Below are 19,561 nucleotides of genomic sequence, written 5' to 3'. Positions count from 1 at the left end.
TGAAATGCAAATAATTAGTGTCAGGTTCTCGGAAACCTCATTCCTCTGAACGAGTTCTTACAATGCTTACTGATGGAACGCTAATGGAACGGGAACAAAACAGTTCGGAACGAATAGAGAACAGATATGGAATGGAGACGGAACGGATACAGAATAGATGAGGGAAGGATAGAGAACAGATGCGGGAATGTGTGTGTAATGGACATGGGACGCTTTTCCTGTTAGTTTACTTCTGAGCAGTACTATAGATGCATTTGCCAGCTGGGATGATGATAGGTTTTAATTGACACATTATTATTATTATTATTATTATTAATTGACGCATCAATAACTAAAGATACCGTACTCACAGCAAAATGGATAAACAGTACAGCAATATCCTACATGCACCAAAGCTGGAGATGTAAACCCTCAACTAGAGGTATAGAAATTGTCAGCATAAAGATGATGGTTTGTATGGTGTAGATCTGCCACCAAATCCAGAACAATCTTACCAGTCTTCCCAATAGCACCCAGTCTCTCTGTCATCCTTCCCAGCATAGATTGAAAAATTTTTGCAATAGCCAGTCTTGGCATCGCAGAGTTCAAAGAATTTCACACCAAATTTAACCAGCTTATCTGGCATTCTCACCTTAATGGAAAGCTTTCCTTTGAAAGGAACCATCGCTTCATTGATGGAGATTTCACGGGAACAGTTGAAAAGGTTCTTGAATTTCTGAACAATATCATGCTAAAGTCCTCTTACTTTGTACAAAGGGTCTTTCTTCTCTTCCTCCATTTGTTCATGGTCTGGATCGCAAAAGAATATGTATGATGTTAATTGGAAGAAATGTTTTTGAGAGCATAAAACGTTTTTCACTCCTGGAATGTGAAATAACTTTGTTTCTGAAGATGACAAATAGTATCGCTTGTCGCGTGGAACAACAATCATGTCATTTGTAATGATCAATACAGCTAGAAATGCCTTCAGCTCTTCAGATGTGACCGGTTGCCAATTTGGTGCTCGCTTTTTCTGAGCGTTCTTGTTTGCGAATTCGACCATTTTACGGAAGATTTCCTCAGTGAAAAACAATGAGAAAAAGTCAACAGCCTTACTGGAATCAGGTAAGTTGATTGTGAGAGCAGGTCTTAGTGTAAACAGTTACATGTTTCCATTGAAGCGCTGCCTCTCCCACTGCATGTTTTCAGGCAAATTAAAATCAAAACCCGAAAACTCATCTTCCTCTTTGTCGGTATCAAACAGTTCTCGAAGGTCATCATCTTTCAGGCCTGAAAATTCAGTTGAAGATGATAGTTCCGATGCGGAAAGATTGTCGTTCTCATCTGAAGACATTTAAAAATGGCGTGGATCGGTTCTTTTAAGCATTAAAATGTTCAAAACAAAATATCTTGCAAACACGGTGGCTCGTTGCTAGGCATTTTCCTCCCATAGCGTCCTTTTGGTCACGTGACCAAGCGGCCCTCCGATGGCGTCGTTTGTTTGTGCTCAAAATAATGTTGCTTTCAATAGCCGCTCGTTGGTTACGACAGCCAATATGATTATATTTAGCCATCATATAATAGCCCAACCTTCCAACTACCGATTTTTAATAGTTCCGATTGCATATGTTTCCGCTAGAGACGGATTATGACATCTGTTTAAGTCCCACTCTAAGGCACATTTCTGGGTTAAAAATTGACTAGGACTGGACCAAACCGTCTTTTTCCAGGGTAGGGACAGTCTTCCCATATTAGCGCTTCTTTTCAATTTCGGGATCCCCCCATAGGATTGTTTGGGAGAGCAAAAAACTAAATTGTGATGTTATGATAGAGTGGTTCGTGGAGGAAATTGCGAATTTCTTTATATTTCCTTTTTGTAACCTCCCTAATATGAAATAAAAAAGCTTTATCGATGCCTTTTGTCTTTATTTATTCTTGCTTTGGGAGCAGAGAGCTATAAATTTGTTTGTCTTAAACCCAGAGTTTATTGGGTACTCGAAGCTTCTTGTTGGCCGCCATATTGGATTCATCACTGGCATCGACCATTCATACAGCACAGCAATAGAAGGACCTTTTACTGGCAATTTTCGATATGGAACACAATCTCTCAGGCGTTGAAGGGAAAGAGAGGTAAAGAAAATAGTTTTGAGCATGGCTTTGACAGAATACGTGTCTTTACTTGGAGACCATCTTTGATTTCAGAAAGACTCATGAATAAAAACGGATTTCTTTCTTGTTGTAGTCGAAAGCAATCATGTGGAAAAAGCAAAAAGTGCAGCAAGCCCAATGCTCACCCTGGACGCTGTGATTCAAAGAGAGTTTTTCATGAGTTTTGGAAAAGTTCAACTTCGTATATAGCTTTGAAAAGGAAGGGTCAATTAAATGAAGAAAATAGGAAAATAGAAGAAGAACTTCACACCAAAAAGGCTCGTCTGGATGAAGTTGGTAAATATTACAGAGTGTTTTAAAAGGCCATAAGTTTCTCCTTTTTAATATATTAAAATCAGGACTGATATTTATATAAATTTAATACTTTATTTCATCTTGCAAATAACTTCTGAATATTTGACTTTGTTTTTACAGACAAACAAGTGGAAAGCTCAGTAGCTCAAAAGGATGCAGCTGAAGGGGAACTTGAAAGGCTTGAAAGAAGTGTAGAAGAAAAGACACTTCAAGTTCAACAGCAAGAGGAGAAAGTCAAGGAATTAAATGAGCAATACCACAAATTTAAATCTTTGCTTGAGCAGAAAGGGTTTTCTGTCAGTAGGAGACAAAATACTACTACTACTTATGAGATGGTTACAAATGTCAATTCTAGTAATAGATATAGAAGACATGAAACCAAAAATGTCTTAGAATTTATACATGGGGGAAAAGAAGGATCACTCTATGGGGCTTGGGATTATGTGTCATCTACTGCTGACAATTAAACCATGGATAAGCTGATTGCAGGACTCAAACGGGGAAAATATATCCAAGGCTTGTTTGACAAGACAATGAAGCACTATCAAAATTCAGAAGAGGCTTTGAAGCAAGCTGTGCTTATGAAGTACCAAAACTTGTCTAGAAGAAAGTATGCCCTTGTCTGTAAAACTCAGTCCTCAGTTTTTGATCCCAATTCTGAACTCTGGGTGCCTCGCAACATGAAATGTTTAGGTCTGGACTTAAGGGTTCCATGTATAACTATTTCTGATAAGCGGGTGGAAAATTTTGTGAAGAGTCTTGACATTGGCCATGTCAATCAAATCCCCAATGCATCAGGTGTTTCTAGAACAATAACTGGGTTGGTATTTATGGTAATTGATTTGCACTTGAGACTTCCTCATTTGTCACGTAAACTCACTTGGTTCAATGAGAACACAAATCATTTTATATTTCAATTTTCTGATGATGGGGCTCCTGAGTCCAGCCAACTAACTATGTCAATAGGAAGTCTGACATGTTGGAACTTTGGGGATAGGGTAAGAAGTAGGGATTTCCAATATATTTTACACTGTGTCAGTTTGGGGGAAAAACATGAGGTGCTTGAAAGTATTTGGAAGCAACATACTGATGAAATGGAAATGTTAGACGGTAATGTTTTTAATGTTTGTGACAGGCAATGTACTTTAGAGTTTCAGCCAAGTGCTGATATGAGCCGGCAGAGCTGGGCTAATAATGAATTAAATCAAGCTGCTACTTATCCTTCTCCTTATGCTAATGTTAGCAAAGGAAACATGTGTACCATGGGTGCTACAATTGGGTTGAGGGAAGAAGATTTATTTAAGCCATTTACTCTAGAAATCAGGAAATCTCATGTTAACAAGGTTGACAATTTCATGAATTCATTGCCGTCTAATTTGTCTGAGAAGAATCGCCATGCCAGAAAACTAAAGTTTATGGCAGAAAGTGGGATACGGCAGTTAGGTCCACCCCGGATTGGTATTTTTGCAGACCGACAGCGGCCAGAGCCTGTCCACTGTGAAATTAATGCATGGCAGCATTTATTAAACATCATTTACAGAGAGGCAGTACAGAGAGGTAAATTTACAGAGTTTATTGGTATCCTGAGTGCCTCAGCTGTAGGACAGAGTACTCATCAGGGTACTGTCCCTGAAAAGCCAAGGGTTTTTGTTTCTCATGATGATGGAGCAGGGGAGAGATCCACTCAAGTTGATATTGTGAATGATTCTAACACAAAGTTTGTAAGTGGTCTAGGTAATGCAATATCAAGTTTCCAAAAGACAGTTCCAGTGAGACTGGTTGTGGGTTGGGATATTTAGCTTCTGTAGTTAAGGAACACTATAGTGATGAGGCCCAGAGGCATAACAAGCTTCCAGTACGGTTAATAGGAGATCAGGCCATTGCCTTGGCAAACTTCTCTTACAGGCTCATTGATAGCCTCAAAATTGTAGAGGAGTCCCCAGCACAGAAACTAAAAAGATTAGTCTTGGGCAAAATTGCCCAGTTTCTTAGAAATGCTGGTGCTTTATTCAACAAAATTGAAATTTGTGCTGTTGACCTTGGTCAGCTTAAGGAATTTTGCACTTTATATTTTAACCTGTATGTATTATTTTTTGAAATGGATGTAAATGTTACGGTTTGTTCAGTAGGATATGCCATACCATATCACGCAGCTAATTTGTATGAAAATTATAAAGTAGGTTATGGAATTATATCACTACAGGCAAAAGAGGCAAAGCACTCAGGGATAAAAAATGACTTGGACCTGACAAACAGATCTAATGCTGCATCTGATAAAGGTAAATGGTGGCAGGTTATGAGGGCTAACTATGTAAGAGCATTTTATTTGCCGGAACATCAGCCAATGCCAAATTCTTACATTTCTCATTACAAGTCTTGCCTTCCTTCTCACATAAACTCTGAAATATTTTGCAACTGTGGAAGGGCTGAAGAAATGAGTGACGACACATGTCTGGTATGTGTAGATGCCAGGGTGATTGTGGAATGTGCAGAAAAAGAGAAACTTCTACTGGAAGTAGTTGAAATGTTGAAACCTGTTTTGTGCTCTGAGTGCAATGAAAGATTTCCAGATACTGTAAGTTGTCAAGCTCATCAAAGGATGCATTCAAGAGAGAGACAGTCTAACACAAACAACCCTGATAGCCGCAACTTGCACCCTAAAACTATGAAAGTAAGTGACCTCAAAAAGGAGCTGCAAAGTAGGCAATTAAGCACCACTGGAAACAAAGAAATTCTTACCAGACGCCTTGAAGGTGCATTAACAAAGGAGGTAAATTAGGACTTTTTACTTCTTGTATTGTGAGAAAGCTCCATAAGCACAGATGGACAGGTTAATTTGCCTCACAGAAAATGTATCAACAATCAGTAATATTATTGTGTCATCATTAACTTGGTCTTTTACAAATTACGGTACATCATACTGCCAGTTGCAAAAACTCACATGGCATTATTATTAATAAGTACTTATTACGGAGCCATCTTGCAATACAATAAGAATAAAATGTAACTTTATTACTCAATACATAATATATTTCATATCAGAACATGTTGTAATATATATAAAATATTGTACACAGTATACTCGTAAATGTACATTTTACATTAGTCTTATTTTCAATATTATAACGGTATTTGTAATTATATTTGCACCTAAATTATTCAAAAATAAAAATGAAAAATTCATGTCAAATAATTAAAAAGTGTACATCACAACCTGCCAAGAGTTTGAATAAATGACTCAATGATTCATGAGGTTTTGCAACGTCGAGTCAATCACAAAATCGTCTGCCGTATACCGCTGAATATAGAAAGTCACTATAACTTTCTGGCTCTTAAGGTTAAAATCAAAAATAAAAGGAGTATTAGTGCTAACAACCACAGCTGACCTGCCTTTATACGAAAATTCCTCTTTTCCTTTCGAACCTGGTTTTCTGGTGAAATGTCTCTTTCTCAGAACATCTTGTCCCTCAAACCGAGCCAGAGAAAACACCTTTTCGACCGATTCCATGCTGGAAAGTGTGGAAATAATTTTTGATTTGTTTACTTCCAATTTTACCTCCCCACCATAACCTCGGAATAATATGGTTATGTGGCGAAATATCGGCCAAGGAATGAACAAAATTACGGGGCTTGCCAGCGATGTTGCCTTGGAATGTGACAACTTGGTGGAGATCTGCTTTCCGATTTCAAACAGATAGCTGTCCACCAAAGGACCAGACAGCTCCAGTTTGTTGCCACAAACCTCTTCCAGTCCACCGTTCATGTTCCCCATGCCATAGTTTGGTCATCCTCTGGCCCGTCTGACTGCCTTTATCCACTCACGCTCAAACGAAAACTTCATTTCTACTTCATTATTATTCCAAAATTTTTTCCCCCTCTCTGTGAGCTCTGTTTGGCCTTTCAAATCGAATACTATATCACTTATATTGGCCGCCATTTTGTTTTAATTTTTGTCTTTTACACTCAACCATGGTAGTTACAGCTGACAATTATGAGCCCGCGCTTCCGGGAGGAAAATGCATAGCAACGAGCCACCGTGAAAATTCATATGACATCACATGCAAAACAACACACAAATGCGTTACCCAAACCCTCCAGAGGAAATTGGCAATTTACAAACCCCCCAATTGCTAAAATGGCTTGGCTACAAAGCAATAATGTATGCCCATTCATTTGGCCGCTAAAGAGGCCACAAGTGTTTTGGTACCTAGATCTTCCTGGCCACTTTTCATCCACTTTCTCCCTGGCCACTTTCCATCCACCACTTTCCTGGATGGCCAGATATTTATCTGGCCAAGTTTTAAGTACATCAAATTAATCCATGAAATAAATATTCTACTTACAGTCGACTGAGAAATTTTAAACAGTGTGCAAGATGAATTTCAGCAAACCGTTGCCTCAGTCTGCACATTACCAGAAAAAATTCTTCTGAAGGTGTTAAAGTCCTTGGCCTTCCTTGCTTTACAGAATTACCAGCAGCAGCCTTTGGTAAATCATCTTGGCTAGACAACCAGTATTTAATATTTATTCCATTGACACCAGGATTCAAATATTCATACAGAGCCATCATTGTTTGGACATTTGGAAACCCAGTATAAAATGTAAACAAAGAGTCATCTGTTTTGACGTTGTCAAATGAAAACATGTGCTTCTCGAGTTTCTCGCATTTTTGCCAGAGAAGAGCAATGTTTTCCTTTAGAGATAACACCTCGCTCTCTAACTTTTCTTTCATTTTAACAGTTGCGGCTAAAAGTTTCTCGAGTCATGCAATTTCCGGATTTTCTTCGGACTGCAAATCAAAATTTGAGGAAGATTGCAGTTCTTCAATTTCCGGTGGGAGGTGTGAGTTAGATGAGCTTTCTGATGTCTCCAAAATTTCGCTCAAACTGGCAGTCTCCACAACCTCACTAATATTTTCGTTTAAGTTGTGTGATACAGTGGCGGCTGTACTGGGGATGCGAGGCACTGGAGGCAGTCGCTTGCGAGGTGAGCTTCGTTTCCAAGTGAAAACTGAAGGAACAGCCCCTTTCCTCAAGAAAACTGCGCAATTGAAACTCTTGTTTAAATCTTCAGATTTGAAGTGCCACGAGCAAACTTTAGTAGTATTTGAAATCTGGAAATTTTTTCCCTCATCTCTCTGAATAGCATGAATCCACAACTTTCTCAACCCTTCTTCGGTGGGAAATTTAAAGTAAGAAACCTGCCTCTGGTCTCTTCCTTGTGATATCTTTTCTTTGTACGTAGCAGCACACAGCAATGCGTGGGCATCTTAGGTGCTGCTGAAAACACTGCCAGCCAAATAGCTGGAACTGCCTATGGATTTTCTGAACTTTTTCCAAGAACTATATTAAAAAACTGAAAAGAATGAGTTTTTCCTATGTAACAGCACAGCTAAGTAGCTCTCAACATCTAGTCGCTCTATAAGTAAACATTACCCTGGCCTTTCCGATCTCGTTTTCATGCCCTTGAGGCTAGACCGTTCTGTGCAGCAGCCATTTATGAATACGATGTATAGTTTGTCACTCTGAAACAGACATGGATAAATCAAATTTCAATAACATCTACGTATCTTTGAAACAAAGGAAGCCAAAGTAAGGTTATATCAATTTTCAAGCTTTATATGACAGCTTATGTGTATGCAGTCAAGAACTCACCTTTAGTGCAACAGGAATTCTGCAAACTCGCTTTCAGTTCTTTCTTCAAAGCCAAGAGAATGCTTTTGTCCTTTCCAGAGGTTAAAACGGACTCTCAGACGAATCATCTTCAAGGAACCCGGTAACTCCGATCATCCGACTCGACGGTGCAAAAAGGCTGCCATCTTGTCTTGCACTCGTCGGCTTCAAACAACTAATTTTATAAATATACACCGAATATATACAAAATAACACAGGAAAGCTATAGAATGATAAACAGGGAACGTATTTACACCGGCTGATTAAAATATATGTACAGGATTGTAATGAAAAAAGGCGATGGTAAAAGGTCTTTGATGTTTTTGTAAGTTTCGTGTCACATGAAATTCAGATCAGTGAGAGCAGTGCGCAATGCATTTTGGGTGAATGTGGGCCTTTAAAATAATTAGTTAATATGTTTGTTTATTATGTAATACAATGTAGCTGTGACAATGCTGCAGCTACTGTCTGATGTTAACTACACATAGGATGGGTTGCAGAACTCAGCTTCCAAGTCAGTTTGTTCAATGACCTTAGTGCAGCAATTATAATATTAATTTATTTAACCTTGCCTCACTAAAATACTAACTTATATAATCACATCTTGTTGCCTGTAAATACAGAGAAACCAAACAAAGCATTACAATCGTAATAAATGATTGAAGTTCTGCATCCACTCACACTAAACTGAACACTTTTATGTACAGTGTATGTTTCCATTAGTATTGAGGAACACTCGGAAGCTGCACACATGCAGTTGTTTATAGAACTTTTCACGCATAAATATCTCTGTCATAACAATGGTCTCTGTGTTCTACAACAATTTATACACATGCAATATACACTACCAACTGTAGTTTCTTAAAAATCCCATGAAATACTCATGAAAGATCCATGAATCTTGTTTCAATTTCCTATTTTCATGGCCTCACGGAAAGCCATTAATTTTTAATGAAAATTCTTTCACAGCCCATGGCCATGAAAATTCGTCACTGATCCAGAACAAAAATTAATGGGTCATTAAAATATGTTTTCATGGCCGTGAAATTCATTAATAAATCAAAGTTAACTGCCGCGACCCTTCAATCTATTGCACTTAATTAGATCAAGTGCAAGTCACCAAAGCTGCCAAAACCAGTTCAAAGGGCTATAAAGGAATTGAAACAACTGGACAACATCGATGTCACAAAGCAGTATAGAGGTACTGGTGTAGTCATCATGAACAAATCTGACTATGTTAACTTGCTAAGTCAGGTATCTATCAATGATACATCGAAGTTCACCCCCATCAGCTTGCTGAGACCAAAAATGAGAGGCGGACCAGGAAAACATTACCATCCCCTGTTGCAGAACTCAAATCTTTAGGATGGAAGATTTTGCCAAAGCAGATTGCTGATTGTGTTTGCCAGTCAGGCTCACGTCTTGCCCATCTTTATGGAGTCCCAAAGACACACAAAGAGAAACTCTCAGTGAGACCTACCATATCTGCCAGTGGTACTTAAGACTATGCCCTTGCCAAGTGGCTTGAAAACCTGAAGCCCCTGTCAGTCAATCACTATACAATAGCAAATACCTTCTCTTTTGCCCTAGAAATTCAAAACCTAGTCATCGACAACAATGACATTCTGGTATCCTATGACATCGTGTCTCTATTCGCTAATGTACTACTTCAAGAAACTATCAAAATCATTACTGAAATGGCATGCGTTGACAAGTGGTTTAACGTTGCACACAATCTTAACATTGTAAATGGTTTGAACCCAATCAATCATACAACAATCATACAAAGTTCTAGTTCTCGGACAGAACTTTCTGCAATTACACTGTACATACTTCTATTTAAATTGTCACATTGAAATTCCTTCAATCAGCTGAAAATCCCGACAATTTCTGCGGAAAATGAATTCTAGTAAATATTGTGTGTGTTGTGCCGCGCAGTCTGCAACTGCTGGAAGAAAATTCAACAATTAAACGAGACTTACCTGTAAGTTGAAGTTTGATTAGAATTCTATCTGTCACCAAGCACTGAGGGATTACGTGAGATAGCATTGCGCCTGCGTGAACTCAGTTTTTAAAGCACTTAACCATGTGGGCAGTGGAAAATCCAGCACCAAACCACGAAAGGGTTGGGCATGAAACGTAATTTGTGACTCCTTGCTTGTCATATCCTCAAGATTTAGCATATGTATGGTTTGCCCACGCTGGGCCGAAACTAAAGACATTAACACAACTGTTTTCAATGTCAAGTCTTTAAGAGGAACATCCCTGGTTTTAGGGATTGTCTTAAGATGTCTCAGGACTGTTCCTACATCCCATGTTTCTGTGTATCTTGATACTGTTGGTCTGGATTCGAAGACTCCTTTCAGAAATCTTGTGACTGTAGGATGAGCACCAAATGTAATGCCATTTACAGGTTTTAGTATACAGGAGAGAGCCGATTGTGCTGTATTCAAAGCACTGTGACCAAGACCTTGGTCATATAACTCCACAAGGAAATCTAAAGCTTGGGAAATAGAGGGATCAACCCAAGTGGCATTTCTGCTATGACAATACTTGGTCCAGCGCTTGATGTATTAAACATACTGTTTACGTGTTCCCTTCCTCCATGACTGTAAGATGATGTCCGAAGCTCGTTTTGAAATTCCCTGTGTTTCAAGGGATCGCCTGATACTCTGCAGACCATCAAGGTCATTTTCTTGACTAGAGGATGTGTCATTTCCTTCCTTGCTGGCATTTGAAGAGTGTCTGACTTTTGTGGCAGAGTCCTTGGAACATCTGTTATCATGCTTAATAGTTGTGAGTACCATGGCTGAGTTTACCACATAGGAACAATTATGATGTCTGATTTCTCCATCACTATTTTCTGTAAACATCGTGCAATCAAACTAAATGGAGGGAAAGCATAGAACAAATGATTACCCCAAGTGATTGAAAAAGCATCCACATAAGTTGCTTCTGGGGCTGGTTTCCAGGATGTATAACAATCTAATTGCTTGTTTAACCTAGAAGCAAAAAGGTCTATGGTGGGTTTCCTCCATATAGCAATGATCTCACAAAATAAGCGAGGTGAAAGCATTCACTCTTTATTATCACTGAAAATCCTGGACTCTCTGTCTGCTTGGATATTTTCTTTCCCTGAGATATGAGCTGCAGATAACCATATCTGTCAGTCCATGCAAAATTGCCAAATGGTCTTAGCAACAGAATGGCACTCCATGGAGTTTGTACTCCCCATAGAGTTAATATAGTTTACCGCAGTGGTGTTGTCAGAATAAACCCAAATGTGTACAGATTGGTCCTTCCTGCAGAAGGCTTTTAAGGCATATAAAACAGCCATTAATTCCAGACAATTTATATGTTGCAGGGTTTCTTCCTCATTCCATCTACCCCCTGTTTTTGATGTACCCATCACTGCACCCCAGCCATCATTTGAGGCATCAGTGTACAAAGTGATGTTAATCTGGGAAGTAGGTATACAGATCTTATAATCAGCGTTATCTATATTGTCATACCCCCACTGTAATCCCTGTTGGCTTTCTGCAGATAGTGTCATATGAGCAGAGTAGTTCCCTTTGCACTCTTAGGGCAGTCATTTTATCATTCTCAAGATGTCTATAAAAAAGGGGCCCATGCAATACGCCTGGAAAGCTGGACACAAACAGGCCAATTACCTCTGCAAGGTCATGAATTGTCATATGTACCTTGCAAAGAAGGTCAAAACATTTTTCTTTTATGCAATTCATCTTCTCTGGAGTTAAGGTAACTGTCATATTCACTGAGTTAAGAACAAATCCTAGAAATATAAGGACTAGTGTAGGTTGTAACACTGATTTAAGGGGGTGAATAACAAACCCCAGCTTAAGAGCCAATGCCTGGAAAAATCAAGCAAAAGTGAAATTTATTTATTTATTTATTTATGGATTCGTACAAGTACAGGTGCTTAACAATAGGACACAAGTCCCCTACGTGGTTAATACACCCACACCCAACCCCCTAAAAAATATCCCGAAGAAACCCTTCCCTGACCCAACTAAACTACAAATCAAATAATCTAAATAACAAATAATCTAAAATATACTAATTAACTTAACAAGTAATAATAATAATACTTTATTCAAATACAGAGTACAAAGAGTATTTGAAAAGGAGGACCATGAGGTTATCTCTATTTAGGTCCCCTAACTAAAATTACAGACAAAGTACAGACAAAGAAAATATTAACACTGCGACACTTAGGACAAATTAATTTAAAAGAACAAAAATTGTCACCATCAAAAAGATTTAAAGGTCTAGTAAAATAAAATGCCTTAAGTTTACTTTTAAAAGAGCTTATAGAGTCTGAATCCTTGATATTTTTAGGTAAACTGTTCCATATCAAAGTTATTCTGTTGAAGTAACAGTCTCGGAAGGAAGACATACGACAAGCGTTAGTCTTTAAATGCAACCCTGATGAAGCACGGCGCGTGTTGCCCTTTAGAAAAGAAAAATAACTAAATTCACGAGTGAAATCTATGTGCCCATGAAGGCACTAAGTCAAGATATTCTAACCAGTAATTAAGCGGTAATAACTTAAGCTTGATTAGTCGAACCTTATAACGTAGGTTACTATTCCTTAATATAAAACGAGTAGCTCTCCTTTGTATGTTCTCTACAAGTAATAAATTGCTGACAATTGACTGAGGGCTCATAACTGAGAGCTAAAACAAAAATGAGCGTGCGCTAATGAGCAGTAAAGACGCAAAAGCGCTGTACTACCAACAATACCTGCGCAGTTTCTTTTGACAAAACCAAGCATCCTATTAGCTTTAGCTACAATCATAACTATGTGATCCTTCCAAGAGGTGTCATTTGCAATCACAATACCTAAATCTTTTTCAGATATGACAACCTCCACATTAATACCATTCAAACTATAGCTACGAGGTGGACTAAGGCGTTTCCTAGAAATGCGCAGGTTACTGCACTTAGTAGGCTGAAAAAACAACTCATTTCGCAACAACCAATTTGAAAGCGCATCTAAATCCTGCTGCAGTTGCAAGTAATCAGAATGATGATTAGTAACCTTGTAACATTTTGAGTCATCTGCAAACATAGCCAGCGTCGCACTGTGAATACCCAATTAAAATTAGCCTGTTTCTGGTGACTCGTCTGGTTAATTAGGAAACAGCCAGTGCAAAGGTACTTGACAGAAAAAAAAGGCATACGAGAAAATGAATAGGGAAGAGTACAGCGTGCAAACGCTCCTCTCCCCAAGCTCCTCCCTCTTTCGTCTCTCAATCTCATCGTCTTCTGCACCCCAAAGGCTTGTAACAGCCTTAACTGAAACAGATCTAGACAAACCTACAAACAAACAAACTATCACCATTTCTGAGATATTTCTAAGGTTAAAACCTTGTTGTATTAATTATGTTTTATTTGAATCACGGCATTGCAACTCATGGCGTTGCAGCTCAAATAAACAAAAATTAGAACTCTGACTAAAAATTCATTTTACCGACACTTTCATCAAGAATAACAGCAACATTGATACTTATATTTTAAAGAGTACAAACCTGAGCCAACAGCAAGAAAAACTCCAGTTTCCTGTAACACTGCATAGGAGTCCACTTTGCTTAAACCTCTATCTGCTTTTGGCCTTTTGCTGATATCCCCGCTATGATTAGATAGTATTGAAGGCACTTTACACTTGTCCGGAACTCGGCGTGTCCATCCAATACCTAGCGATGCTCTATGTGCTGGACACACTGTCATCTGGTCAATATTTTGGGGAAAGAAGAAGATGGATGCTCTCGCTAGAATCAACTTAACTTCATTATCTATGCCGTGAAACGCACACATTGCCTTGTGGCCGGTTACATCCCGCTGACAGCTAAGTAATGGAATACATTCCTTTGCTCTGTTCCTGTCTCTTCTATCGTGACCACATTGGCCTCCCACAATCAAAAGAAATGAGCAACTATTTTCCATAGTTCCTAGATAGCTTGAACCAGTTTCCGTGTTTTCTATTCTTTAAGTTTATTGATGCAGGTGTCAAAAACTGACTGTTTTAAAATTAAGTACGAGCCAGACTATCTTTTTCAAAGTATTTAATCGTAATGATACAAATAGATATAATGGTCGAAAAGTCTAAGAGGTTTTCAACAATTTTGTTTTTGCTTTTTTTGTTTTTTTCTGCTCTTTTAACATTAACAATCCCTTTTCTCAGTCACCCAGAGCGGACAGATGGATTTTGTTCTTTGTCACGCAACACCGCGCCTTATCAGTTTATCTCCTCAATTTGTAACTCTGTTGTATTTTAGAGGGTGGCAACATCAGTCAGATTCATTTGAGAAGCCAACAAAACTTTGCTCAATTTAATGTTTGTATTGATGAGATACATACTTAAGAAAGATGTTAAATTTCGCTTAAGAAAATGTTATCATTCCGTTTCAGAAATAACAAGACGTTTATGTTAATTATTCAGATGTCTCATATTTCAACCAGATTTTGTTCGACTTTGGGGCATTCGTGTGAAGCACAAATTGAATTACCCAAGTCAGTTTTTACATATGTCTTAGTACAATGCTTAAAGACCTGATGGCTTGAGTCTCAGAGTAAACCAAGGTGTAGCACATGCCTAAAATTTTAATCGCGACTGTCAGGTAAAATGTAAAGTTTTGTCGGTTAAGAATAAAGCAGTTCTAAAATATTATTGTTTGCCGTCCAGATTACTGCTAAGTTGAATATCTACCACCAAACTAGAAGTAAAACACTATTAATTAATGCATCAGAAAATATTTGAGCTCGCTTTCTTCCCTTTTGTACTCAAGTGAAGTTTTGAGAACGGCCCATTTTGTCTTAAATTTTGGCTGTTTTGAAGTTGCCTACAGCAAAAATAGATTTTATTGATTTCCCCCAATTTGAAGCGGCCTTTCTGGAAACAAACTACATCACGTTCAGTTACTTACCAATAGCTATCAGTAAGGAAAATATAAGCGAAAAAAAATTGCGACTCTGGCCGTTGGTTGCTTAATTTTTATAGGCATTTGCTCTTAACAAATAAATCAGTTGTGGCAGTGATGTTATCATGGCATTCTCGCACAGTATCTCCCTGTAAACACGAATCATCAATGTATCCGACATTCAAACGCCCTTTACATCTCAGGGTTGCATAAACAGGTTTTAACACCTTTGTGAACAATTGCGGTGCACTAGAAAGTCCATTTGGTAAACAGGTGAATTGAAACAGTTTTCCTTTCCATTGGAATCTGAGGAATTTTTGGTATTCCTCATCAATGGGTATTGAATGATATGCATCATGCAAGTCAACAGATGCCATATAGCAGTTTGGCTTCATGAGTCTTATAGCTGATTGCAATGTGTCCATCTTAAAATGATGGTACTCAACATATGCATTGAGCTTTTTTAAGTTAAGTATCAACCTATGTCCACCATCTTTTTTAGGTCTAATAAATATAGTAGAAATGTATTCTCCTCTACAGTGACATGGCTTTGTAATAACAGCTTTTTTAAAGAGTTTTGAAATTTCCTCCTCAATGATAATGTGTTCTTGAGGGGTAAAATTTATTTCCTGTGGCACAGACTCCTGTTCAGGGAGTTGGGCAAATTCTATTTTAGAGTGTTGCACACTATCAAGAATAAACTGATCTGAGGTTAAACAGCACTACTGGGGGAAAAACTGTTTCAATCGTCCACCTATACTGTCATTAGACACAAATAGGAAATGAGCTCTTACCTCAACATCATTTGTGTTAACAGGGTCTGTAGCTGTGGCCTTTATTTCGGTTTCCCTTCCTTTGGTTTCCTTGTCTGGTTGGGGTTGGTAGACTGTCGATCCTTGTTTTGATAGGCTAAAAAAGGCCTCCTGCTATGATTTCCATGTCTCTTTGAATCATAGTTGCAGAAATTCCTCATGTTTCTGGGGTCATAATGTGATCTCTGTGCTGACCCATGATTTGTCGCAACTTTCTTTCCGACGCAGTTGAGTTCAGTCAACTCTTTCACTTCCTTTGCTAAATCATCACCAAACAGTTGGTCGGTGATAGTAACAGACGAGGAAGATGAACATAAATGTTTAATCTTTCTTTAAGTCTGCTTTCATCAGCTCTCGACGGCTCTGGTTTAACTCCAAATTTGCATTAGCTATCAGGGCAAAAGCATCAGTGGCTTCCAGGAGTATTTCATTCCCTGAGGGAATTGAGGACAGATTTCCGAGCAACTTGTTTACCACAGTCGTCAAGGCACAGAGTCCTTTGAACAAGGAAGTTTGCACTTTCTGCAATTTCACATCTTGTGAGCGTACTGCTGGGCTCAAATTATCCCAGACTGCTTGATTAACTCTAACTTTAGTTAGGTTTTGGCGTTTTTTTGGGCGATGATATTTGTTCATCTTGTCGTGAAGCTTTTCTTCAGGTAGCCCTTCCTTGAGCATCGAATCAATTACACTCACAAGCTCACAGTCCACCTCAGGACTCATTTCTTTCAAGAGATCTTGTTTTAGGCGTTTTAACACCTCACTGTTTCCTTCATTAGAGGCATGAGTGGCTCTATTGATAAGTGCTTCAATTTCTGGGGATTTCTCCGATTTTTCCTCATCAGACTTTTTCGGTAGTTGTTCACAGCGCTTCTTTGTGGGTGGTTCGCCAACCTCGTGGTCTTGCGTTCCCGCACTCTCTAGCACACTTTCCTCTTTGGGAGCGATTTTTAATTCTCCTTTAAACGACTCAAATGCCTCAGCAATGGCGTTAGCCGTACTGGTAGACGTTGCTGATAGTGTTTGGTTCAGACTATCAAATCCTTCTCACATAACTGTCAACATGAGCTGCATATCAGCAGAAACATGAGAGGCGCCATTTATGGCTCCACTCTCTGTTGGTCCTTCGATGTTTTCGGATGTAGAGAGGATATTCTCTGTCGGGTCTAGCTACCTCTTTCTCCCCGAATGCTCTTTAGTTATTCTTTGTTCTTGTGTATTGACTTCGTTACTTTTTTCCTTCATCTCCAGGAGCAAATTATTGCTACTCGATAATATAACACCGTTCGCTTTCAAAGGCAGCAACACACTGAGTTCGTGCAGGTGCAATGCTATCTCACGTGAGCCCTCAGAGCGGTGGCAGAATAGAATTTACACTTAATTGATTTCATTACTTTCAACTCCCATATGTTGCTAAAATGAGCATATATATCAACAACCGAAGTTTTACAGAGATGTAACATAATGAAAAAGCCCGGTATTTTCCTTGTGTATTTATGGTTAGCAAGTTGAGGTCCTCTCAACTGATAAATCACGATTTCTTGATACCTTGTGTGATGGTGCAGGTTCCGTAGATTCACAAGTTTAAAAGGACTAAATATTTGCATTTGCCTTCAAACTTCACACTAAACATTTTCACATTTATTGGTCATGCTAATTTCTAAAAGTATAATTTACATACAATTTTCTCAGCAGGAAGCACGAATATTAGCTGACATTTGCAATCAGAGCTGATTTATCGTACACAAACTCTGTGCAACTAGCGACCGATTTTAATATTTCCGCTGATGAATAAAAGTAGACAACATTTCTATTGCCGTTCCTTGGTTCAAGCTTACTCTTATGGCTTTAGAGTACTTTTCCAAGCAATTTCGACCGGATACAGACTGAACATTTCATAAGGGGGTGGACCGTCTGCGTAAGAGCTGAGGCAAACTGAACTATTTGTCTCCACTGGAACTAGTCAACAAATCCAGGACAAATGTAGCCAATGAAATAAAGCTGTTCCCACAGTAAACATCCCCAAGCCAACGCAATTCAAAAGTTGTGTTCTAGAACATTAATTGTCCCAGTTATGTAGCACGTCATCTGGCATCCCGATGAAACAGGCCACGTTACTGTTGATTACATGGTCCAGAATCACAATTAAAAACTAAACCGTCTTGTGTACACTTGCTTTTCGATGATGTCATTTGTTTTTGCCCTTGCAGTGAAAAACAAGCCTAACCTGCAAAACGTGTTTACTTCAATGACTCTTTCAATGAGCCCTGTCCCCCCCTAATAACTTGGGGCTGTATATATGTCTGCTGACTGTTTGTTTTTTGCTGGGTTTTAGTATACGTTGTGAAACTATGATTTTACACGGGATTTTGCCAAGGTAACAAAAATGGCACACAGAGGAAAACCATTTTTCCTTTTCAGTCACATATTAATGACAAATGGAGAAACATGATTTGCTCCTAACACCTTGGACATCAAAGCACCAATGGAACTTACCACATTAAATGTCAAAGGCACTGCATGTGATCTTTTTGATATATCCATGGGTATTAACCACAGGAAATTTACCTGCGGAAATATTGGTCATACTCAGTAAATGCAGTTTCCCGTGGTAAAAGGGTCATTTACCACGGTAAAGAGTTCCATGTAACCAAACCCTAAGGTAGCAAATTTCCTGGAAACTAAAGTTCAAACATGTCTCTCCTGTAACTGTTTTTTCGTCTGCAGTTTGGGATCTTATAACCAGGACTCTACAGTATCTTTACTCGATGTTCATTACTAAAACAAGGCAAAATGTATAAATATTCACTGTAAAGCTGCAATTTCTCTGATTTATCCATGGCACATCAACTTTTGACTGAACTCCCACACAAGTATGCACTGTGGACCTATTTTACAAAGCTGTGAAGTACATATTTTTTTAATTTAAGATAATTATTGCAATTGTACACACTTCACAAATTAGAGCACTACTTAATGTAAAAAATTGTTAATGTTGTTACAACATTTTGTTAAACTTACTGAAGAATCTAGAAAAAAGCACGAGGTTATAGTGTGGATATTTGTTGTGGTGTATTTCTCCTTTACAGCATCCTTTCCTTTGAAGTGCATTTGTCTGAATGGTTTGCCTGACCTCCATCACAGCAGCCATAGATGGCATTGAATCCTGCCATTTCCAGCCATCCAACAGTCTCCCAGAATTTGATGTACAGAGTTGATGGGTCAGCTTAACGAGTCGGACAATGAGCAATAGGGAAACAAAAACCACTGTTTCAGAGGTAAACAAATTGGAGAACATGTGTTGCTGTTTGCACTTTAGTCTCACCTGCAATGGGCATAGTATTAGCAATTAACACACAATAGTTAATGCATCATTACAATGTTTCCCATTCATTGATAAATTAGACGTCTAAGAAATGTAGAAATTTCCAGAGGTATAATTCTGAATCAATTTTCACTTTAAAAGCTCTCTGCTGTACTTAAATTAAATTATATTGGGATACAAGTAAAACATGCATAGCTCTGAAATTATGTTCAGTGAATAGCTCGAAATTGCCTCACATACATGGCCAATTTTATTGACTTAATGCAAATGAGCAACATTAAAGTTCTGTGAAAAGGACCATTAAATTTTTTACCTGTGTGAATCAGGTTCATGTCATCATATTCAGATCGAAGCGCAACAAGCCCAACC

At 38.5% G+C, this 19,561-nt stretch overlaps 1 protein-coding gene and 2 pseudogenes across 2 annotated transcripts in view; 1 reads left to right on the top strand and 2 right to left on the bottom strand.

Annotated features, from left to right (window-relative positions):
• Positions 1 to 1,510: 1,510 nt before the first annotated feature.
• Positions 1,511 to 5,597, top strand: LOC110067858 (uncharacterized; annotated as a pseudogene). The gene is made up of 3 exons (XR_016208178.1): positions 1,511 to 2,109; positions 2,222 to 2,424; positions 2,563 to 5,597. The product of XR_016208178.1 is annotated as an uncharacterized LOC110067858 (transcript).
• Positions 5,598 to 15,886: 10,289 nt separating this feature from the next.
• LOC149110939 (uncharacterized) lies at positions 15,887 to 17,119 on the bottom strand (annotated as a pseudogene).
• A 1,831-nt stretch (positions 17,120 to 18,950) lies between these two features.
• The window catches only part of LOC149110938 (uncharacterized), a 7,913-nt gene continuing 7,302 nt past the window's right edge, over positions 18,951 to 19,561 (bottom strand). Inside the window, exons 5-6 of the mRNA XM_089292353.1 lie at positions 19,506 to 19,561; positions 18,951 to 19,093 (exon numbers count right to left, since the gene is read on the bottom strand). The exon at positions 19,506 to 19,561 is cut by the window's right edge and continues 40 nt beyond it. Coding sequence (XP_089148479.1) covers positions 18,951 to 19,093; positions 19,506 to 19,561 — 199 coding nt within the window. The remainder of the gene's footprint in view (positions 19,094 to 19,505) is intronic.

Source organism: Orbicella faveolata, unplaced genomic scaffold, assembly GCF_042242905.1.
Source record: "Orbicella faveolata isolate gen_17 unplaced genomic scaffold, um_ofav_v1 contig_24, whole genome shotgun sequence".
Classification (NCBI taxonomy): Eukaryota; Metazoa; Cnidaria; class Anthozoa; order Scleractinia; family Merulinidae; genus Orbicella; species Orbicella faveolata.
The sequence above is the reverse complement of the archived record's forward strand: the minus strand, read 5'-3'. Positions and strand labels throughout refer to the sequence as shown.